Source organism: Caretta caretta, chromosome 1, assembly GCF_965140235.1.
Source record: "Caretta caretta isolate rCarCar2 chromosome 1, rCarCar1.hap1, whole genome shotgun sequence".
NCBI classification, from domain to species: domain Eukaryota; kingdom Metazoa; phylum Chordata; order Testudines; family Cheloniidae; genus Caretta; species Caretta caretta.
The window spans coordinates 233,929,921-233,953,779 of record NC_134206.1 but is presented as its reverse complement, the minus strand read 5'-3'; the positions used below and the strand labels follow the sequence as shown (position 1 = coordinate 233,953,779).

Genomic DNA, 23,859 nt, shown 5'->3' with positions numbered 1-23,859 from the left:
GAAGAGTTTTTGACTGTGGCTGAAATAAATGTTTGACCCAGGCCTTCTAAGGCAGTAGGTCAATGTCATTGCATGTTCCTTTAGTGCATTCACACACTAAGAGTTACATTGATTAGTGTGTCCATTCCTTATGGAGCTGGCTCAGCTTCCTGCTGCTGCCTGAGGACCCTGTCGCACTGTGTGGTGATAAACTCTGGATTTGGATATACCGTAAAGGGCTTTGTGTAGCCATGCTTCTCTCACCAGTTGGTTGGGCTTTCCCCTTTGCTACATGCCCCTGGGGTGAAGTGAGGACTGAGGCAGCCCCAAAAGGCTAATGAGTATCTATGCAGATTATTTTTTTTAAAAGAATAACATATCAAGAATAGCATAGTCCCTCATAGTCCCTTATACCAGTGTTCTGCAAGCCACAGATCTATTGCTGGTGATTTGCAGAGAGCTGGTTAGTCACATGGTGTCAGCTTTTCTCCTCATTTCCAGTTGCTCTTATTGCAATAAAATAAAGTCTGAAAATGCATTAACTACTTTCATACTGTTCTTTTTTCCATGCAAATAATTACTGTAGTTGCCAAAAGGATGCTATGCAATCCAAAAGGGAGTGGAGGTAGTCCATCCAATCATGAAGTTTGAGTATTCTGATCAGGTGATCTGGCATTCACTCATTGTCTTTTTTTTTTAAGCGTACAGAAGCTGAATGAATTTTTCATAAGTGATGAGATTGGAGATGACAGCTGGAGAAGTGCAGAAAGCTCTGTGACCTATGAATCCTGTAAGAAGCATACAGGACTTGTAAGTTCTCTTTTCTGACATGGCAGCACAAAAATGGGGAGACAGCATGGCCAAGTGGAGCGGATGCTGACCTGGGACTCAGGAGACCTGGGTTTTGAACCTGGCTTTGCCACTCATTGTATAATTTGGGGACGTCATTTTCTCTCTCTGTGCTTCCAGTTTCTTTCTGTCCTTTGCCTATCTTGCCTGTTTAGGGTGTGAGCTCCTCAGGAGAGGGGCTCACATTATGTGTTTTTACAGCGGGGCAGGCCCCTGCTCTTACTTAAGCATTAATAAAAAAGAAAAACTTTTAAGAAATGACTTGATAGACGTAGCATTCAGACTTGGCCCTCTCAGTTTTAGTTTATTGTTCTAAATATCCCATGTAGCCTTCATATTGTTACGAGGATTGAATTCTTTCTTTCTTTACCACCCATGATGTGCCAGATTCTTTCCAGACATTCAAGTAGGGTCAGTCACTGCTTCGAGGAGCTCACAATCTAAAGACAGACAAAAATTATGGAGGGAGGGAGAGGAAAGAATAAGCAATGTATGTAGAAGTCAGATTGATTCTCTGTAAGCAGCCCAGCAAAAGTGAGTCTTTAAGAGGGACTGAAACAGGGTAGGAGCTTTGCGGACAAGCTCAGGAAGGTTGTATCATGCCTAAGTGGCCATGTGGAAGAAGTTACAGAGGCGACTGTCTGAGAAGCTAAGCTGGCAAATGGGAGGATGACTGGATAGATTTGAAGGGCACAGGGAGCCACGCTGAACGTAACAAAGGAGGATAAGGAGGGATGGGGCAGAATTATGTAGAGCACTGCAGATGCTGACAAGAAGTTTAAATTAGATAGTATAAAAGATGGGGGGATTTGAAGAGACTCCACTGACTTCAGAGGCAGTTGAGGGCGTTCAGCCCCTTGTGAGAGGCACTTAGCTCCTCACGGTGTTGTGCCTTTGTTACAACACATGTTGAAATGCCCTGTTACTATTCACATGTTCTTCTCTTGACCTAGATTGGTAGAAGGGAGGGGAACAGGCTATTTTGTTTCAAAGGAAACTGAACGTTGTCGTCGTATGAGAATTTCAACTTCTCTTCTTTCTGTGCTTTATCATGTAGCATACCAAAGCCATAAACAGGAAACAGCCCTTGAGGCATCAGCTGGACAGCTATGAGCAGCCGCTGAGGAGACAGCCACGTCCCTTAGAGATAGATGATATTGCAATCAAGGTAGTTTGAATTCATGGATTCATTCTTCACATGGAGGGGAGCCTCATGCTCTGGAGTAAACTGGTACCAAAGTGCCCAAATCCTGCAGTCCTTCCAAAAGCAAATCTTTCACTGCAAGATCAGGTGTAAAATACTTGGATAAAAGTGTGCTCAAAATACACTTATACCAGACTATTTACTGGAAATCATCAGTTCCCTTTAATGCCTCTGTTTTTTCTCAGTAGCAAGTGATATTGTGATTCTGAAAGAACAAGAACTACATGATCAAGTATACTATAGGTTCTTCTTCTGGTTCCCCCTGCTAGCCCACTCCCAAACTCAAAGTTTTTGTACCATAAGGTCATTTTCCACATTCATTGCTGATGTGGGTAAAGCTTTTGTCTGCACATGCACTAGCTGTTCCCACAGGTTCTGACTAGATTCATACTAAATAGATGCACAGGTTTCAAACATGCCCTTTGGTTCAAGTTCTGTCTATGGATGCCCTTCTTGTGTGAGGGAGAATAGCCCATAGCCCTCGTAAAATATGGCCCCTAGTGTCTATCTGGGAGCACTTTTTTTTGTCCACTGTAAACCTTGTGAGTGTCCTGTTTAGACTCTGTGTGCTCCATCCTTGATAGACCATGACATCATACATACCCAGACTATCCCTGCCCTGGTAAACTATCATATCTTACGTAGCACCTGTAATCACCATTTATGGAGGTGAATCTCTTCCCTTAAATTAATGCTGTATGGGTTTTTCTCTGCAAGAGATGATTGGGCCCATGAGTTTTACCTTAAGACTACCCCTTTAATAGAGGGATGTTCATACAATATATGTACGAGTTGTTTTTCCTTCACAATCTTTGCTTTGTTTTGCCATCTACCCTAATTTGACTTGACTTTTTCTTTTCACGTGACCGTATTTGAAAGTGTATTTATTTTTTAAAGCAATCTTTTCTTTTTAATGCAGAACAGACAATTGTAAATTATTTATTGAGGTGTTTGCACTTCTAATATATGAAATTATTTTGTAGGTTACCAATGGATATTTTTCATGGGGAAGTGGCTTAGCCACATTATCCAATATAAACATCAGAATCCCAACAGGTAGGATTAATGTGCCCTTTAAATGCTAAACATGTGAGACTGTGTATTTGCTGTAATGACAATTCCTTGCATATATAGTCCAAAGCACAAAGAAACATAGGACTGGAAGGGACCTCGTGGGTCATCGAGTCCAGTCTCCTGCTGTCACAGGCATAAATTTATCAAGATCCATCTTGGAACGAGTTAGGTTGTGTGCCCCCACTACTCTAACCCCCAAAAAATGTGATCAGATTGGTGTCAATAAATGTAAAGAGAAGGATATAAAAGGTTAAGAAATCTAGTTCAAGGAATTATATCATAGCTCCAAAGAACTAAAAAATAATGGCTAGAAATAAAAATGTCCACACTGGGTCAGACCAATGATCCATTTAGCCCAGTATCCTGTCTTCTAACAGTGGCCAATGCCAGATGCTTCAAAGGGAATGAATAGACCATGGCAATCATCAAGTGATCCATCCCCTGTTGTCCAGTCCCAGCATCTGAAAGGCAGAGGCGTTGGGTCACCCAGAGCATGGGGTTGCATCCCTGACAATCTTGGCTAATAGACATTGATGGACTTACCCTCCATGAACTTTCCTAATTCCTGTTTTGAACTCAGTTATAGTTTTGGTCTTCGCAATATCCCCAGGCAACGAAGTCCTCAGGTTGACTGCTCATTATGTGAAGAAGCACTTCCCTGTGTTTGTTTTAAACATATGGCTAATAATGAAAAGAATTGCCAGTTTCAAAATAATAGATCTACCTGGCCATCAATGAAACCGACAACAGCATAACTAAGGCCAGTACTGAGAGGAATTTTAAACAGGCTGACCACTTAAAACAGTAGTTATTAAAAAGGGCCAGAAATGTTAAAATACACCCGCTACACACACACATACACACACACACACGCGATTTAGCAGTGCAAACCCACAAAGGGAACTTGGGGTATTGTTATTAATTTTAATAATTATTGCTATAAAACTTTGGTTCCCAAGATGGGTCTCTCAATAAATCACTGTGTTGTTGTTTTTTTAATCTATATATATTCCAGCAGGTTTATACAGTACACTTACATCATGGAGATACTGTGTGCCTAAACCTTTCCTTTCAAAAGTAGCTCACAGGTGGACACGCGCAAAATTGTCATTCACAGAATATAAAGGGTAGCAACAACTGCAGCGAGCTATTTTTAATTTTAACTGGATTAGTGTTCTATCATTTGGTTTTCCTTTCTTTATTCGGTTTATGATTATTATAGGTCAGATGACAATGATTGTGGGTCAAGTTGGGTGTGGGAAATCTTCACTTCTTCTGGCTATACTCGGTGAGATGCAGACCCTGGAAGGAAAAGTTCACTGGAACAAGTAAGTTTCCAATAGCTTCTAATTGCTGTTTTAATTTTAAGCACCGACACCTCATAATAAGAAATGTAGAGCATGTTAAATCATCATCCAAAATCCTCCCTGCAAACCTTTACCAGTAGATTCACACCAGACCTATTGTGATGCAGCTAGTGATGTTTCATTTGCGACAGAAAGTGAGAGCTTGAGCTGGGCAAATAATTGATTTTTGCAGTTCCATGGCAGTTCTGAAATTTTTTTTAAAAATGCTTTGGGTTGAACCAAATCTGAAATATTTCAGCATTTTTGGTGAATCAAGAAAGTCTGTTTTGGGTCTGTTCCAGAGTGTGAATTTAAACCTAGATGTCCGAAATCCCAGCTGAGTGCCCTCACCACTGGGCTAAATGTTATTGGGGGTGCTAGGAGAAGAAGGGAAGGTGAGACAGCAACCAGCACCATCATTACCACCTCTACCACCACTCCTCTTCCTCCTCCAACCGTTTTGTGAATGACTGAAACTATTCATGTCAGATTCATGAATAGTCTTGAGCTGATCAAAACTGTATTGTTCATCAAATAAGCTCTTAGTCTGAAAAAATTCACCCTGCCCCAGTGGCAGATTTACAGCATGGTGCTTGAAGGAAGGGTTGGAAAAGGAATCTGAATATAGTTAAAACCAGTTGAGTAGTTAGTCTCAAATACACTAACCTTATTTTATGACCTAAATGGAAAGGATCGATCACCCTATGCATGGGTGGCGGGTATAATAAGCCAGGGGAGGTTAAACCTTCCCAACCTCAGGCCATGGCCCAGCCCACACTCCATCCCAAGTCCTCGCCCTTGCTCCACCTCTCCACGGAAGCCGGTAGGGGCTCAGCTTGGGCTGGTGGCCCGGAGCTTGGGGCTAGGGCTGGCCAGCAGCTCAGGGGTGGCTCAGGCCACAGTCGGAGTCTCGGGGATATTCTGGCTCTGGGTGAGGGGGAGTGGGTTAGAGGCGGGGTCTTGGGTGGGGTGGGAAGAGGGCTAGCCACCCTGAATGAGGGGTTCACCCGCCGCCCATGGCTCTATGTGTAAAACATGTGCTATGCAGTACAGTGTAATTCATCTGGGGTGAAATCCTAGCTCCACCGAAGCCAATGGGAGTTTCACCATTGACTTCAGCAGAGTCAGGATTTCACCGCTGGTGTGTGATCTTCATCCTTTGAGCGTTCTTTCCCTGTCCGTTCCATCTCAGACTTGCCGTAATGCCAGTACATTGGTCCATAATTTGCCTTAGCAAACAGTGACACCATTGGCAATAGCATTGCTTCAGACACTTCTCAAAACTTCTTTACATTTTTGTGGCTTTGCATTACTAGAGGCTGATGCATTTTTTGAAAATTCAAAATTTCAGTGAATTTTTTTTGACCGGCTCCGCTTATTATACAAGTGTCCTTAGCATTTGTTTCTCCATCCTGTGGCTGTGGTGGTTGTTGATGCATAGTTCCAATTTTGTGGGTGTATTTGAATTATTTACCACACCAAAAAGTTGGAATAGACCTTAAGGTGAGTACCAGTTATGGCTTGAAACATATCTGTATAGACACAAATTTAAGAAAGTTCAGATCCTGATTTGGATCCAAAATTTGTGGATGGCCTTGTCATTTTAAAACAGGCTGATTCTAAACCCTGGATCCAATCATACTCAGATGTTGGAAAAGTTTGCAGAGAGCACTGGACATAAAGTTCGTGTCTCTGGCCCATCTTTATTTTTAACTAATGCTTTAATCAAATATCTTCTCATAGTACGGGATATGCATTTATATACTGACTACTGATCTTATCTTCGAACGGAGAAAAAAGCTGTGAACTGCATTCATTGTTTAACACTTTGAAATGGCATCATGCTTTGGAAGTGTGTTTCATCAGATGGCTTTGCTGACCAATAACGTTTCACACGGTGCTACTCAGACCTATGAAATAGTTGTGAAAAAATTCCTCCATCTCCAGCAAAGAAAATGAGGATAAATGGAAGGGATGGGGTATTTCACAAAGATAAAGGACAAAGCCATATTCTAGTTTTGGATTAATGTCTAAACCTAAGTGGGCTGATATTTACAGTTTTCACGTTCCCGTACTACAGGTAGCATGTAGAGGAGGGCATGCCAAAGTCTCATAGAATCTGATCTGTTCAGGGGCCCGTGGTGGGCACCAGCACAGAGTAAGCAGAGGATGATATTCCTGGTTGGATTTTTTGGAACTGACATCTATGGAAGCACAATGGGATACCCACATCCCGTGTGTGTGATTAAGTGGGGGGGGGGCTCTGTACCAGCTGAGAAGAGGCAACTGAGGAGAAAGCTGCTGGGGCAGATGGGAGAGGCTGGGGGGCCCTACACTGGATCCACAGTCAGACAGAGCTAGTGTCTGAGAATCCCTGTATAGAGAGCTCTGTAGGGCAGCTGTAACTCTTGCAGCTCATAGTTTGGGAAGGTGGATGTGGAGGGGATGTGTTTCAACCCACTTCATGGCCTGTTATTTTGGAGGTGAATTCTGTTCCCCCAACTATCCCACCCAAAGCTCACGTCCTTGGGTTTTGTCTGTGGAAGGAGGGATGACTTTCACCCACAGTGATCAAAATGGCATGGCCCGTTCTTTGAATATTTATCTGTTTGATCATTTTCCCAAAAAGCAGCTTTTTCAAGCTTGACAGTTCTCCTCTTCCTGTCCATGTGTGGCAGAAGCTGCACCAGCCCACTGGGGGCCCTAAGCAGGAATATTCCCCCACCCCCAACACATAATAAAAAGTGAATAGGGGCCCCCTTGAGCTGCTCGGAGCCCTAAGCAATTTCTTAGTCTGCTTATGCCCAGCACTGGCTCTGATGTGTGGCATTGGTTTGGTTCCTTAGTTGTGTGTCACTGTCTGCTGTGCTAACACACGTGATCTCACTGGAATAATTGGTATAGTTAGAACCCATGGAAGAATAACTTTTGTTAAAGAAATAGGAGTAGAGAGTTGGGTGTCAATTAGAATACATGACCTACAGTAATAACACAAAAAGAACAGGAGTACTTGTGGCACCTTAGAGACAAACCAATTTATTTGAGCATAAGCTTTCGTGAGCTACAGCTCACTTCATCGGATGCATGGTCGCCATTTATTTATTTAAAACATTTAAGGAGGATATTCCTTTCAGATTAGTCATTTCCTTTGTAAGGGGCAGGTAAAAGGAGGCAGCAATTCATATTTACATCATTCCAGTAACCATCCTCAAAAGCGTCATCTTATAAACATTCCGATACGCTATGTAAATCTAGACAGCAAAGTTAAATCATACCAAATGAGTCGCAGTTCTTACTGATAACAAGCAAGTTCTACAATACTGCATCTCGAGATGAGCTAACTTTAATCTAGGTTGGGCAATCTTAAGGAAGTTATTTCATCTTTGATACCTCAAGTATTGACTAAATGAATCCTGTTGATGTATTTTACAAAATCATAATAAAATTTCTAATTACTTTCTTAATTTCCTTCCCCTGTAATTCTGCATACATGAGTTACTATATCTGCTGATCCAGGAATATGCAAAGGGATGAGACACAGACTGGGTAAATTCCCTAGAAACCTCTGCAATAGTAATGTAGGTATAGTACCACTAGGCTGAATTCTGCTCTCAATTGCACTGATGTAAATCTGAAGTAATTCATCTGGATTTATATTGGTGCAAGTCAAAGTAGATTTTGGACCATTGTGGCCAAAATCAGCCCTTGGATAAACTAGTGCAACTCGGAGAGCAGTGAGAGCTGTAACTACTTCCTCTGGGGATGAAACTAGGCATGTATGTTAGGGAAAGAAAGAGAAAGAGTTTTCGTGCACCTTCCTTTTAGAGAACTTGCCCAGGATAGGTTTTATGGGAAGGGAGCTACCAAATTCATGGTCCGTTTTGGTCAATTTCGCGGTCATAGGATTTTAAAAATTGTAAATTTCATGATTTCGGCTATTTAAATCTGAAATTTCACGGTGTTGTAATTGTAGGGGTCCTGACCCCAAACGGAGTTGTGTGGGGTGGAGGGGGGGCGGATCTCAAGGTTATTGTGTGGGGGGAGGGATTAGCGGTACTGCTACCCTTACTTCTGTGCTGCTGCTGGTGGCACCGCTGCCTTCAGAGCTGGGCTGCTGGAGAGCGGCGGCTGCCGGCCGGGAGCCCAGCTCTGAGGGCGGAGCCACCGCCAGCAGCAGCGCAGCAGTAAGGGTGGCCCGGTCTGGTGTTGCCACCCTTACTTCTGCGCTGTCGCTGAGGGGGCACTGCCTTCAAAGCTGGGTGCCCGGCCAGCAGTCGTCACTCTCCGGCCACCCAGCGCAGAAGTGAGGGTGGCAATACCATGAAGCCCCCCTAAAATAACCTTGTGACCCCCTGCAACTCCCTTTTGGGTCAGGACCCCCCATTTGAGAAAGGCTGGTCTCCCCTGTGAAATCTGTGTAGTATAGGGTAAAAGCACACAAAAGACCAGAGTTCATGCGGGGGAGACAAGATTTCACGGTCCGTGACTTGTTTTTCATGGCCGTGCATTTGGTAAGGGCCCTAGTTATGGGCCAGGTTTTCTCTGGGGCTCAGCTTCCACATCGTTCTGGGGTTGTAAGCCCCAGGGACGGCTGCTCTTTTCCACTGCATGTGCTGGGGTTTGCAGCAATCAAAAGCCTGAGGTGTGAGGCTGGCTTCCAACTGTTCTGATAAGTAACTGTCTGGGCAGGCTTCCACTATAATAGGGCATGGGGGCTATCCAGAATCATTGTTAGAGTTCAGCCCTTTATGTAGGGCTGAGTTGGAAAGTTCCCATCCAGACTTTACAGAGGCATATCTGTTTGCATACCACACACAGATGTGTGGTGTGGAGAGAACCAAATCCTCAGAAAATGCCATGGGGGAGCCAAGCAGAGGGGGAGAGCAGCTAAGCAGAATGCTCCTTGCCCTCTGTATAGGCTCTACAGAGAGTAGAGGGTATGTAAGCCTCTGCTGTGCAAAGAATATGTGAGGGCCCAGAAACCAGCTGTAAAACAGGGACAAAACAAAAGTTGGAGCAAAACCTTACTAATGGCTACCACACAAGGTTAGATAACACCGTGATGGGTATTATAAAGACCTCCTTTAGGGATAAATAGGTAGATAGCCAGTGTCAATATGGCTACTGGTTCTGCCCTGGTTATATGGAGAGGCTGGAAGGTAGTCCTCGGTGGAAGTTTCTCATGCAGCTGGAGGGCATCCATATGGTTGGGGCCCTGAATCTTCATTGCCCTGTTGAGCCTGCAGATTAAGTGAGAACTCTATACTTCCACTGTAATCATAGAGCTGTACCCTTAATTTGCATCCCTCTGTATTTGTTTTGCAGGAGAACAAGAGGCAGAGTTAGAGATATGTTAGTGTTTAAAAAGGTCCAGTCTAGGATACATTGACAGTAGTCAGGTTTCAGAGTAGCAGCCGTGTTAGTCTGTATTCGCAAAAAGAAAAGGAGTACTTGTGGCACCTTAGAGACTAACCAATTTATTTGAGCATAAGCTTTCGTGAGCTACAGCATGCATCCGATGAAGTGAGCTGTAGTTCACGAAAGCTTATGCTCAAATGAATTTGTTAGTCTCTAAGGTGCCACAAGTCCTCCTTTTTATTGACAGTAGTCCAATCTGCAGCTAAGACTATTTTTAACTTTCCCTTGAAACCTTGATTTTAAATAAATTTGGCTAACAGATTAGCATACAAAATCAAAGTAATCATATGGAAAATGACTGATCAATCTAATCAATTCAGCGCTTTTCATAATTTCAGACTTAACTCTGGTGTAACTAGCAGTGATCCGGTCTGGGGAAATGTGGATATTTTTTCAAATACAGAGTAAAAAACATTAAATGAACAAAATTAGACAAGGATTACAAATACCTGCATCCAAATAAAGCCCTTTTCATGGAAATATCATGCACTTCAGAACTTGAGCTTTGGAATACTGCCACGCTCTGTACTTGTTTCGTTGTCGAACTTAAAGTAAGTAGTTTGAGAAGTAAACTTTCTATGAGTATAAAAGTAAAGGATCAAATCCTTCGTTATTGAATCCCTGATTCAGCATAGCACATAAGTATATGCTTAACTTTAAACATGTGCTTTTGTCCAACTGAAGTCAGTAGAAATTAAGCATGTGTTTACGCACCTAGTTGAAGAGGGATGGGTTGCTGAACAGGGGGCTTAAAAGTCCCATTACTCATACAACTTATCTCATTGATTCTAATGGGAAATTTAGTTATTACAATCTGTTCGCTCTAGTAGTAAGCACCATAGCATTGGTCCCAAAGTTTTAAAAATTATTCTTCTGTTGGCAGTTCTAGACGTATATGCTGGATGTGTTTCCTCAGTCCTTCTCCCACTACTGTGACTCGCCGCTATTTGTTAAGGAAGATGATCTGAGGGGTTTTTTTAAATGAGAGGTTCTAATCTCTCTTTTTTCCGTGGGACTAACTTCTTCCCTCTTTTTAGTCTCAAAGGCCTCTATTTCCCTCTCTCTCGTACCTTGGAAATATTTTTCCATGATAGTGAAGATAGGAATCTGTTTCTGAATACAGAGACAGCTCTGGTTAGACAAGGTCCCAAAATAGCAACTGTGGCTCTTCCACCCTTCCAAAAAGGGAACAGTGGTTCTTCATCTGTGACCTCAGAACACCCTCTGGTTGTTGATCCTGTAAATGTGCAGGCAATCCCAGAACACCCCTTACGTGTGCCACAACTTAATTTCCCCAAGTGGAGCAGCAATAGCTGTCAGTTTAGCAGCTTAGGGCCAGGAGAAGTCAACACACATTAACTAGAGGTTATATCCCTTTTAATAAGCCTTCAGCCCAGGAATCATTACAGCAAACAGGTCCTCATTCCAGAAATCACTACCATAATAATTTCATCGGGCCCCAGACTCAGGCTCCCAAATTTAGTGTCCACACCCAAGTCTCTGCATCAGTTTAGGCTTGTACTCAGGGAAAAACTGCTTCTGCTTAATGCAGCCTGCCTGGCTTCTCTACTGCACTCTGCCTGGTTTCTTCTCTCCCTGCTTCCTGTTCCTGTTAATATCATTGATCATGGAAGCAGCCAATGGGAGTTGCTTAGCTTGGTTGAGGTGGTGAAGTTAGAGGGTGGAAGAGGGTGGGATATTTCCCAGGGAATGCCTTCCTGCTAAATGATGAACTAGCATTTGGCTGAGCCCTCAAGGGTTAACACATTGTTAATGCAGCCTCACACTCTACAAGGCAGCACAAATGGAGGGAGGGAAGACAGCATGGCAGAGAGAGACAAAGACACGCACCGTGTGTGTGTGTGTGTGAGAGAGAGAGAGAGAGAGAGACGGGTCATTGCCCCTTTCAGTATGCTGACCCCACTCTAAGTACATTACCTTTTTAAGTAGATCAGCAAGTTGAGACAGCAGCTGCTGCCAGCAAGCGCCTTCCATCCTGAGTCCCGTCGTGCTCCCCTCCCCCGCCCCGTTCTGTGGAGATGGCCCAATAGGGTAAAGGAGTGCGGGGGACACCCTGACATTAGCCCCCCTCCCCTGCACAGCAAGCAGGAGGTTCCCGGGAGCAGCTCCAAGGCAGAGGGCAGGAGCAGCAGATGGCAGTGGGGGAGGGACAGCTGAACTGCTGGCAATTGGTAGCCTGCTTGGCGACTGCTGCACAGGGAACTTAGGGGAGTGGGGAGCTGATAGGGGGGGCAGCCGGTCCACCCTGGTTCCAAGCCCCCACCAGCTAACTGCAACGGGCTGCTCTTCCTGCAAGCAGTGGACAAAGCAGGCGGCTGCCAAACAACGTTATATGGGAGCATTGCACAACTTTAAATGAGCATGTTCCCTAATTGATCAGCAACATAACAACAAACGTTAACCGGGACTACTTTAAGTGAGGCATTATTGTATTTACCCTTTAAAAGAAAAATCAATGTTGGAATTCAGCCTTTCAAATGTGTACCCAACCCATTTTTCCCATATGTGAAATGTGCACATAAAAAGTTACTGTATCTATTTCCTGAATACTAAACATCGTTTCCCATAACTTACAGCATAAATGAAACTGACCCTTCTTGTGAAGCAACCAGAAGGTATTATTTCCATTTGCAGTGTATTTGATCAGAATCATTTGTTTCCTCGGAATCTCCTTGAACCTTCAGCTTTGTATTTTTCAGTCATTTCCTTGTCTCCTCACCACATTGGTGATAACTTTCTAAAAGATTAACTAGCAGTTTTGTTAAATGCAGTGGTTCCCAATCTTTTTTAGGCAGTTATGCCAGAACACCTGTTTAAAGGCCAGCCCACGAGAGGCGCTAAGCCTTTCCTGCAAAGTGTTAAGGGCTCTCAACTTTCGTTGACATCACTGGGAGTTTAGGGCACTCGGCATCCGGCAGGATGGGGCCCACAGATGTCAAGTTGTAACGCTGAAGCCTGCAGCCTCCCATTTGCTTGTATGTTCTGTAACCAGCAGTGAATCCTGTGCCGCTCCAAATCCTAGTCTCACAGTTGCACACACAGTGAATGTGGGGTGAACGGCAACGCTATGTGGAAGCTCATCATTAAGGGGCCAGTGTTGTTCCTATTCAAGTCACTTTGGAGATGTCGCCAAAAATACCTGTCACAAATGGCAGAAGTACTATACCAGTAGTTGCCCCCATACTTGTGGTTGGGAACCACTGTGTTACCTGATACCTGATAACCTAAGGAGAAATATTAACATAGTTGAGCAGATTTCTGGGTCTTCTACAAGTTATGGGATGATGCTGAATGCTTCTAACCAATATTTCTAACCAATAGCATAGCACCCTCTCTCTCTCTACAGCAAATCACAGACACCTACTATGTTAAATTAATAGTAAGGTTGTAATCTGAAGCAACATACACGAAGACAATGAATGATCGTTAAGATGGACGCTTCATCACTCAATTCACATCTGCTTGCCTAAGTGTTGCAGAAGTCTCAGAAAGATGGCTGATATCACAGAATCTTATCCACCAGAATACATAAACAAAACAGTTAGAGTAAAGGGCAAAGTAGTCACACACTATATATATCACTATGTACTGAGGCACATTTCAAAGTATGCATTATATTTACTTAACAGACTATAGTGATTTCTTCTGAATTCGTACAGAGTTGTTCTACTTTAGTGTATCATTGCAATCCATTGCAATGTTAACATGGACCTACATGTAAGAAAAATAGCATCTGCTGAAAAATTGTATTGCAAGCAAACGGTAGTTTAAAATAACAAACATACTAAAAAGCAATGAGACAAATGGGCTGGTAACATCCATTTTTTACACTACTTTCCAAGTAGCTGGTTTTGATGTTAGAAAACACTATCCCACTCTGGTACATTTTCTAGTCTTTTAATTTACACTCATATTTAACAATGGACGGAATGGTGGTTTTGACATTTGCAGTTTGCTATTGGACTTACATTCCATATACCATCTCTGGCCCAGTAACAAGCCATTTAAAGCAGTGTCTAAATAGTACAACCTAGAACACAGACCTTTACTTCAGGATAGAGGGTGGATGCTTCTCTGATGTAACCTCTTCCTTTAAAGCTTTTGTCTTCTCTTTTGTTACAGTTTCTTTTATAGTACCTTACCTTCACCTCTGTTTTTTTTTAAATGCATATTGTTAACTCTGTTCATAAGACACTTCAAGATAATCTATTTTATTGGTGTGGTTTTAATTTTTCCAGTAGAAACAGATATTCTGTGGCTTATGCAGCACAGAAGCCATGGCTGTTGAATGCTACGGTGGAGGAAAACATTATCTTTGGAAGTCCTTTTAACAAACAGAGGTAATTATCAATTTTCTTAGTGTTATGGAACCTAAGGGCTAGATTCCCTTCCTGACAGAGGAGGAGGGGAGCAAAGGGGTGGATAAAGAGGTGTAAAAGACCCTAAACTCACTGAAGGGATTTTATGGAGAGGACATAGGAGGCAATTACTGACACTTTCACTCCCGGGAGTGGACTGTAACAATGGGAACTGCTGATGTATTGAGCTAGCAAGAGGTATAGGATGGGTGGGGCAGAAAGGGAGGTAGAATGGGCTCTTAGCTTCTAAGTCCATTATTATATATTATGGTTCCTGGGTCTTGCATAGTAGGGAGGTCACTCCTTGTAAGGGCCAGGGAGAATGGCAGTTCCTGCTCTGAGGACACAGGAAGTGCTCCCTTCGTAAATTTTTCTGAATTTGGCTGGCCAAAGGCACGTTGCAGCTTACGTGCTCCCACTGTGTACTGAGGAGATCAGGGTGGGATTGTGCCTCCATTGCTCCTCAAAGGGCACTGCAGTTCAGCACTGCCCTCAGTGTAGACCGGTGGGTGAAAGCCATAGTCTGGCTGTTAGGTATAGAGGATTCCTGCTTCAGAAAAGCAGCTGCTTATTCATCTGGGTCCCGAGAGGAAGTAGCTTAATGCTCTGAGGTTACGGCCAAATGCGGGGCCAGATTAAGCCAAATTTGAGGCACACCCAACCTGGATGCTCTCCACAGCCACCATCCCAGCAGTGAGTACACATGGAGCAGGAGTGGGAAAAGCAACAGGACCTCTTCCCCCTGACCAAGAAGTGGAAGGGTGGCCCCTCTCTGAACAGCAGGACTACTCTGCGCTGGCAGCAGGTCTGGGGCTTTCTCCTTGGCTCTAACGGGCTGTTGCTCCTTTTTCCTGATGGGGGCTGTCTGCACACTCAGAGCTCGTCTACACAAACAGCACTGCAGTGGTGCAGTTGTAGCACTTTGTGAAGATGCTACCTACGCTGGTGGGAGAGCTTCTCTGGTCGGCGCAGGTACTCCACCTCCCCAAGAGGCAGTAGCTATGTCAGCGGGAGAAGCCCTCCAGTCAACGTAGCCTTGGCTACACCAGGGGTTAGGTCAGTATAACTACGTTGCTCAGGGGTGTGGACTTTCCACACCCCTGAGCAACACAGTTATTCTGACATAAATCTGTAACATAGACCAAGCCTTAGACAAATATCATGGCATCTGTTACATGTGGGGCATGTTTACAAGCTTTTCTTGGAAACTGTGGAGACCAGAAACATGTTTTCTATTTTTGAAATCAAGCTGAGGTTCTGATGTCATCATATGACTCTGGAGCAGGGGACCTAGGCATGGTTCTATTGCGTCCATACCTTAATCCAGTCCTGGTCTGGTGGATATCAGAGCACCACATTACAAAACACCATACCATTTGATATTACTGTGCTGAAGACAGGCCTACCTGCTGTGTGCCTACCTCAAGCCAGTGGTAACTGGTGCCCCACTGGAAGCATAGGGGTACTGAAAATCAAAACAGAGCTCTTTTGTGCCTGGTTCTGACTACTCTTATCCAACACTTACTTTCTGTGTTCATTTAAATAGTCAGCCAACAAATGCAGAGGGAAAAGTGACTTGATTTTAGGAAAACAAATTGCTATAATCTAGGAATTTTTACTGGCAACACGCACTTTGCTTTAAGTTATTAAAAATTCATTAATACACATTTCCTATGATATGCCACTCAGTTCACTTGCTAGCAATTAATGATGGGCAGATCTCACAAAATACAGATAAGCATCCACAAATTCAGGGGCCAGAATCTCAGCTGGTGTAAATTAGCCTAGCTTCATTGAAGTCACTAATAAAGGTAGCTTTTTGTAAAGGCTTCACTTGAGTCCCTTTTAACGTTAGCTAAACTCTTTTGAACTTCACCAATAGATTAAGTCTGAGTTTTGGAAGGAGGTTTTTGTTTTATCCAGTCTGGTTGCTTTTCCATAAGAATAATCTTTTTTTCTCTGCAGATACAAAGCTGTTACGGATGCATGCTCTCTGCAGCCGGACATTGACCTATTACCATTTGGTGATCAAACAGAAATTGGAGAGAGGGTAAATAAAGAGGTGGAAGTTTTTATGACAGCCTGATTTGTGTGATGGGTATCCCATTTCTAGATTGTATTGAGCTGCAAGCCTGGTAAACATTAGTAATAGTTGTATTTATTAATATTTATTATAATTCCATATTAACTTATATGCCATCATAGATATTCATGAAACCTAGCAATCAAAAAATTCCAGCTACTCTGATGCTAGTCAGCATTATCATGTACTCCCTAAGGCACCTTAGCCTAGAATCAAAACTTAGGTATCTAGGTATAAATCTGAGCAACTCTGTTGGCTTCTCAGGTCAGAATCTGGCCCTGTGCATTTATTTTTTCCTTAAGTGCCGTGGAGCCCCTGCATTCTTTTTATGATACATCATGGAAAATGAAGTCATTTAGGAGACTAATGCTGTGCAGACTCAAGAAAAACAAAGAGAAGGTTTCACTCCTGATATAACTCCACTGTGTTCATTTTACGCTCTGACCCTGATTCTCATTTATACTGTGGCCACTCTATTGCACTCTGGAAGGATAAAGGGGCTTTAAAGTGGGTGTAAATGTAATTTATACATAATCTAAGCCCCTTCACATGGCTAGAATGGGCAAAATGGCCCTTAGTGTAAACAAAAATGAAGTCCTGTGTCAAGAGCACAGAAAAAAAGTCAAGATCTGTGCCACTGACCTTAATCCAGTGGGAGTTTTACTTCCAAGCTCTTATATTGATACTGTAAACTTAAATATTATTAAACTGACGAACTAAAACAATCAATTTTCCTATAAAACACCTTTTAAATAGCTCCACCATTATTTTTATTTTTTAATTCTTTTAAATCTACCAGAGTAGAGGGGTTAGAGTGGAGAGGGGCTGTTCTCCCCTGCTGCTATTCAGAAGCCTCTTTTGATCACAGTCTTCCATATTTTCCTGGCATAATTTGATGCCAGTATCATTTGAAACACACAGCCAAAGACAGTCCTACCCTTCTAGGAGAAGAACTTTATAACATCTAAGTTATTGGTGATTAGTTTATATGAAATTGCACTAATAATAACAGTTTCTTTCTCTGACTGTATTTGTTTACCAACAGGACTAACCTTATATCCAACACTTAGAAAAATTCTAAGGAAACTTCTTTGGGTGGTTTAAAAAAAAACCTGGCATTTTTCAATGTCTTGTCATACACAAATCATTTCGTTTATTCAAAAGACCCATTTTTATGACCTGTTATATTCACTAGGGGATTAACTTAAGTGGCGGCCAACGGCAGAGAATCTGTGTAGCTCGAGCACTCTATCAAAACACCAACATTGTCTTCTTGGTAAGATTTTTTTTTTAAATATGAAATATGCAGACTTCATAATAAAAATGTTGCCCTTATATTTAGCTTTCCTACAGGGACCTATATCTACATTTGAATCCAGAATGCAGAGACAGGAAAAAGAACAAATAAACAATGACCAGAAGCAGTAGCAGAATATATTAGGAGGTTGGTGAAAGAGGCCCTGTTACGTAGTTCAGTGTAAAAAGATTTGGACAGGATTCTGATACCCATACTCACAGTGAGTACCACACATCATCCCAATGAAATCAATGGGATTTTTTTGAAGTGTCAGGGTATCACAATTTAGCCTTTTGTGAGGAATAAGTGGACTTAGGGTTTAGCAATGGGATACATGGCCTTTCACTTCTCTGTTACTACTCCCAATTCAGTGTATGTTGACGGTTTCTGAAAGTCATCACCCATGTGATGGCTGTTTGATTCCTAGGCAAAATAAAAATTGGTGGACTCACCTTAGTTCTTAGAGGAAAAGTGTTTGCATAAAAAACTTGCCAACACAATTGGCATCCTTGCTGGTAGAGACAGTGGAGAGAGGCAAAGGACTGGAGTCTGAACTACTCTCTCATGCTTCCAGGTTCTCTCTCCAGGTGGAATTACAGGCATATTAATGAGTCAGGCTTGGAGGAAGCTTGCATTGGCATGTACGCAGCTGTATCAGATGACATCAGTTAGCTGTTGAAATAGGCTCAGGTCTAAAGTTTGAATCTGAATCTGAATTTCCCCAAATTTTGGGGGAGGATTCCAAATCTGGTGTTCCAGTTCAGGTCCATCTCTAGTTTCCAAGAGTGTCAGTCTGGGACCAGCACTAAATTGACTCAGAAATAGAACATAACATAACAGCCATACTGGGTCAGACCAAAGATCCATCTAGCCCAGTATCCTGTCTTACGACAGTGGCCAATGCCAGGTGTTTCAGAGGGGAAACCAAAAAGTCACAAGGAGAATCTGAGTGATTTACTACAGGCTTAAGAGTAAAGGTTTTATCTTTCTTATTGTTTTCCACTTTAGCCCTCTCACTAAAGATGATACAGATTAGCATTAGGGCAACAGATAGCACTTTAGTAATTTCAGCTGTTTGCTTTTTTTTAGAATAGGTTAAATGTTTAAAAGAACAAAATAAATAAACTCTGGTACATACTGTGACAGGTTGCCCCCCTTTAAGATGCCACCTAAGGTACTGGGATACCACTGAGCTTGCCTGTTCCACCAGGCTGGGCCCCCTTTGCCCTGTCTTGCTGAGCCAGGTTCTTAAGCCTCCTCTAGCACACACCCAGGCAGGACCACACCCAGCTGCAGAAAGATACAGACACTAAGATCAGCTCTAGGAAGACTCAGCTTAAGGGACTTGCCCCAGCACTCAAGTGCCCCCCTCTCATGGAGTGCAGACCCAAAGGTATATTGTCTTGCACTGTATAGAAAAATCTGCACAGCACAAGCTCATATAAAATTTGCCCTCTCCCTCAATGTGAAGAGAGAGATGCACCGCTTCTTCACATTGCCCCCACCCCGACCCCCAAGATAGGAATTGCACAAACTGGGTAATGTTATATACAAGAAATAAGTTTATTAACTACAAAAGACAGATTTTAAGTGATTATAAGAGATAGCAAACAGAACAAAATAGATTACTAAGCAAACAAAACAAAACACACAAACTAAGCTTGATTCACTAAAGAAACAGGTTACAAAATGAAAAGGAGTACTAGTGGCACCTTAGAGACTAACCAATTTATTTGAGCATAAGTTTTCGTGAGCTACATCCGATGAAGTGAGCTGTAGCTCACGAAAGCTTATGCTCAAATAAATTGGTTAGTCTCTAAGGTGCCACTAGTACTCCTTTTCAAATACAGACTAACACGGCTGCTACTCTGAAAGGTTACAAAACGTAATTTCTCACCCTAAATGTTGAATTAGGCAGGATGCAGAGTTTCTGTAGCTCAGAGTTCCAGTTATTTCTTCTTACAGACTGGACCCCTGTCTCAGTCTGGACTCACCCCTGTCTTTCCCTTCAGGTTAGTTCCTTTGTCCCTTCAGGTTTTTTCAGCAGTCCTTCTTCTTGGGTAGGCAATGGAGAAGAGACCCCAGATCAACTCCCTTCCCAGCCCTTAAAAATAATTTGTTGTTTATCCCCACCCCCTACAGTGGAAAAGTACCAAATGTGTCTAAGGGAGTACTTTTCATCAGGTGACATTATCACCTGACATTGTAGTGTCAATGCAGCATCCCAGGAAGCACCTCAGGAAGGTGGGAGATTAGTATCATCAGAGTTCTATTGTCCTTCTTAAATGGATCATTCAGGAGGATTGCCTGTTGTCTGATGCAATTGTTACATAGTCAATATTCCTAACTTTAGATACAGAAATGATTCATGCATACAAATTGGATAATCACATTCAGTAAATTATAACCTTTCCAATGATACCTTACATGAGCCAGCTTGCATAAAGTATATCTTAGTTATGCCATATTCATATCATAACCATATTTCTATGAAGAGTATAGGGTGTAATGTCACACCTAGCTCTCTGCCCCAATTTTTCTTTTATCCAATTGCAGGATGATCCATTCTCTGCACTGGACATTCACTTAAGTGATCACTTGATGCAGGAAGGTATCTTGAAGTTCCTCCAGGAAGACAAAAGGACACTTATTCTGGTGACACATAAATTACAATATCTGCCACATGCGGACTGGGTAAGAGGGGAGCCACCACTTGCCAGTTTATCACATTGTAAGGACTGTGGTCACCTCCATGGGCCCTCGGTGGGGATATAGTTGAAGGTGAATCTATAGTGTTTAAACGACTGTTCTGCTAAGAGCCATCCCACCATCTGTTCTTGCAGTGGGCATGGAGGTCCTAGCCCTGTATTCCACTTGTAGGTCTGCAACACTGACTGATATGGAGTGAAAAATATTTTATTTGAACTTTACTTCCATTTAACCATGGACAAGTAATTGGCACATAGCTTATAAATCAAAGCTGCTTACGATCTTTGATTGAAATGTGCTATACAAACAATTATTCTATTATTAATTATACCTTGTCCTCTTTCTTTTGAAGCAATATGTCCACAAATAACTATTTCCTGTAATAGTTTCATTGTAAGATATATCTTGACAAAATAACTTTTAAAAGCTATTGATAAAATGTGCAGCCATTGGGTACAATGAACACTGAAATTAACCCAGTTGTGAGTTTTAGCTCATTCACATTGAGATCTTCAGCATTGTTCCAAATGCAGTGATTATGTCACGTTGTTGAGTAGACGTATTGATAATCCTCTTTTCTAGATTATAGCTATGAAGGATGGTTATGTGCTCAGAGAAGGGACATTGAAGGACATCCAGACCAAAGATGTTGAACTGTATGAGCACTGGAAAACTCTGATGAATCGTCAAGACCAAGAATTAGAAAAGGTAATGACAGAGAGTGGGACGAGGGTGCATTGTAGCAAAGCATCTTGAATGTTGATCCATGTCTGAGTCCATTCTAATGTACTTATGGTGAAATTCTCCTCTCAGGTTGATTGATGGGTGGAATTCTGCACATCAGTAGACCTCATGGGAGGATTTTGAGTGCAGTGACTCGGTGTTCTGGGCTCTTCAGGGAGACCAGAAACATAGGCTTCTGTGTTACCCCTCTGTCTCAGCAAGAGAGAGTTTTGCTGGAGCTTAAACTGTGTCAGCTCTCTGCCATACCAGTCTATCCACCTCACCAGCAAACTCCTCAAGGTTCTTCCAGTCTAATCCTTGCCTCGCAGGCAATGTTCCCTCTAATTTTTGACAAGCCATGTGCGCAAAAAATTTCTTCTGTGCAAATTTTTGACAGGCTGTGTGCACAAAAAATTTCTTCTGTGCAAATTTTTGACAGGCTGTGTGCGCAAAAAATTTCTTCTGTGCAAATTTTTGACAGGCTGTGTGCGCAAAAAATTTCTTCTGTGCAAATTTTTGTGCATGCGGTGTTTTGCCGTGTGCGCGGGGTTTAGGATCTGTGTGCATGCACACATGTGCACAGCTTAGAGGGAACAGTGCTCGCAGGTAACATTTAGTGAACCCCAGGTCCTGAGTTCCTCCGAGACATCTCCTTGCAGTGTCCGCTGCTCTCAGTGGACTCTCACACAAATTATTAAGTCTGCTATCTCCAGAGAGGCACTACACACATACTAACATCTTAGCCCAGTTGAGGACACATTCTTCACCTTAATACACAGCACTGAGATGGTTTATAATAAAAGTAACTATAGGTTTATTAATAAAGAACATAGATTTAAGTGATACTAAGCAAGAGTAATAGAGACAGAAATGGTTACAAATAAAACAAAAGTAAAACATGCTTTTTAGAGTCTTAAATTGAACAGATTACAATACTGGTTTCAGGCAATTTCTCAGAATCTTCAACCCATATGGCTGAAGGATCCACCTTTCACAGATTTCAAGAGCGCTTTCCTCTTTTGTCCCTTAAGTGTTAGATAGGTAAGGGGTTCTCTCCCCTTCTTTTTATAGTGCATTAAACCTTTGAAATATATTCTTCTGAAGTGTATCCCCAAGTAATGTTTTCTCCCCTGCTGCTTGTGCTCCAGGAAGCTGATGCCATCCTGTCTTCCTCATGCTTCCCTCAATTTGCTTTTCCTGTGGACTCAGATGCAAATGAACTTCCATTGTCTCTGGCATCACCTTGCTTACACTAAAATAATGACACTCACAGTAGGTTGGGCTCTCAAGTTAATGTAATGTTACAGGATATGGAAACTGACCAAACTACTTTGGAAAGAAAAACTCTCAGAAGAGCAATGTACCCGAGAGAATCCAAAGCACAACTGGAAGATGAGGATGAAGGTACATTGTATCTTTTCACACTGGGTAGACTATAAACATGCATCATTCACATGTAGCCACATTCTTAAGATATTGCTAAATGTTCTTGGCAACGAGATATGAAGATGTTGATGACATTTACTCTTTTGGGCAATAGGAGTGGAAAGTCCAATACTTTGAGCTATTTAGAATTAGAGCTGTTTAATGGATTCTTCATGGAGTTTTGCAAACAATGTGCAGGAATAAGGATAGAGGAGAGCTAGAGATTTACTATGCTGCATTTTCTGGAGATAGTAAGAGAGAAATGGGAAAAAAAAAGATATATAGAGAAATTCTGGGCCAGAGCCTCAACTAGTGTTAATCGACGTAGCTCCATGGAAGTCACTGTGTTATGCTGTTTTACACCAGCTGAGGATCTAGCCTTCTAGCTCCAGTTTTGTCACATGGTTATGAATGCCCCCACTGATTCTGCCTATTGAGATACCCCCCACAGGCTCCTGACAGTAGCTTGTAGTTATTTGCACATCCTTTTAAAGAAGAACATGATTTTTTTTTTTTAAATTAGAGCTGGAGCCTAGTCTGCTATTTTGGGATCTGGATCTGTCTAGGTATTTGTGGCCCCATCATCCAAGTTACCTTTTTGTCTCCACGAATTTCTACATTTTTTGAGGCAGTGATCCAGATCTGAGTCACTTTTAAAGTTACCTGGGGGGTTATAGGCTGCTGGCAATAGGACCTATCAAGAACACCTCTGGGATGTTGGGGAGCCCCTCAGGGGAATATTCAGTTCTGGCAGCCAGTGGGATGGTGCCAGAGAGATAAAGGGATTAACTGAATGCTTCATAAGCTTAGTGGAGTATTGATTTACGTCAAGGACTCACAGACTGGCAGAGTTATTGACTGGATTGACTATCTAATTAATAAGTTCTGTTTGTGGGGCTGTTTATCCCTGTAGAGTGTTTCATCTGGCTATGCTACTTGAGGTATATAGGGTATTTTCTAAGGCTCATGATGGCACTATGACTTGGTGGTTTAGTGATACCCTCCACTGCTTTGCTCCAGAGGCTGAACATAGCACTTCTTTAACATGTACAGTCTCCAGTGGTCTTGAGGGCAGAAAAACTAAGGTCTTCCCACACTTCTAGTTCTTGGATATAGCAGTAATACCATGTCAATAGACCAGTCCTATAACATGGGTACAGATATCTTCTTCCTTCAGTAAGTCATAAAGAATGGGGATTGAAGGCCCTGTGGAGACATGACTATACATTCCAACAGAACACCAGCATCCAACAACTCCAGAATTCTGAGACAAAACACTTGGTTAAGGTGGTAAAATACATATCAATAACTTCAAGGGTAACATTTAACAGGACTTTGTGCTCTAGTTCCTTGTTATCCTGGTTCTCACATTC

General features: G+C 42.4%; 1 protein-coding gene across 10 annotated transcripts in view; it reads left to right on the top strand.

Annotated features, from left to right (window-relative positions):
• ABCC9 (ATP binding cassette subfamily C member 9) overlaps positions 1-23,859 on the top strand; it is a 129,419-nt gene that overhangs the window by 65,346 nt on the left and 40,214 nt on the right. For 7 of the 10 annotated variants that reach the window (XM_048826528.2, XM_075121693.1, XM_075121699.1 and 4 more), the window contains 11 exons: positions 681-789; positions 1,886-1,996; positions 3,016-3,088; positions 4,329-4,434; positions 12,468-12,506; positions 14,130-14,231; positions 16,215-16,299; positions 17,528-17,608; positions 20,186-20,323; positions 20,921-21,046; positions 22,369-22,465. In XM_048826528.2, the coding sequence (XP_048682485.1) occupies positions 681-789; positions 1,886-1,996; positions 3,016-3,088; positions 4,329-4,434; positions 12,468-12,506; positions 14,130-14,231; positions 16,215-16,299; positions 17,528-17,608; positions 20,186-20,323; positions 20,921-21,046; positions 22,369-22,465 (1,067 nt within the window). The remainder of the gene's footprint in view (positions 1-680; positions 790-1,885; positions 1,997-3,015; positions 3,089-4,328; positions 4,435-12,467; positions 12,507-14,129; positions 14,232-16,214; positions 16,300-17,527; positions 17,609-20,185; positions 20,324-20,920; positions 21,047-22,368; positions 22,466-23,859) is intronic. The other 3 variants (XM_075121710.1, XM_075121709.1, XM_048826538.2) reach the window with 2 other exon arrangements.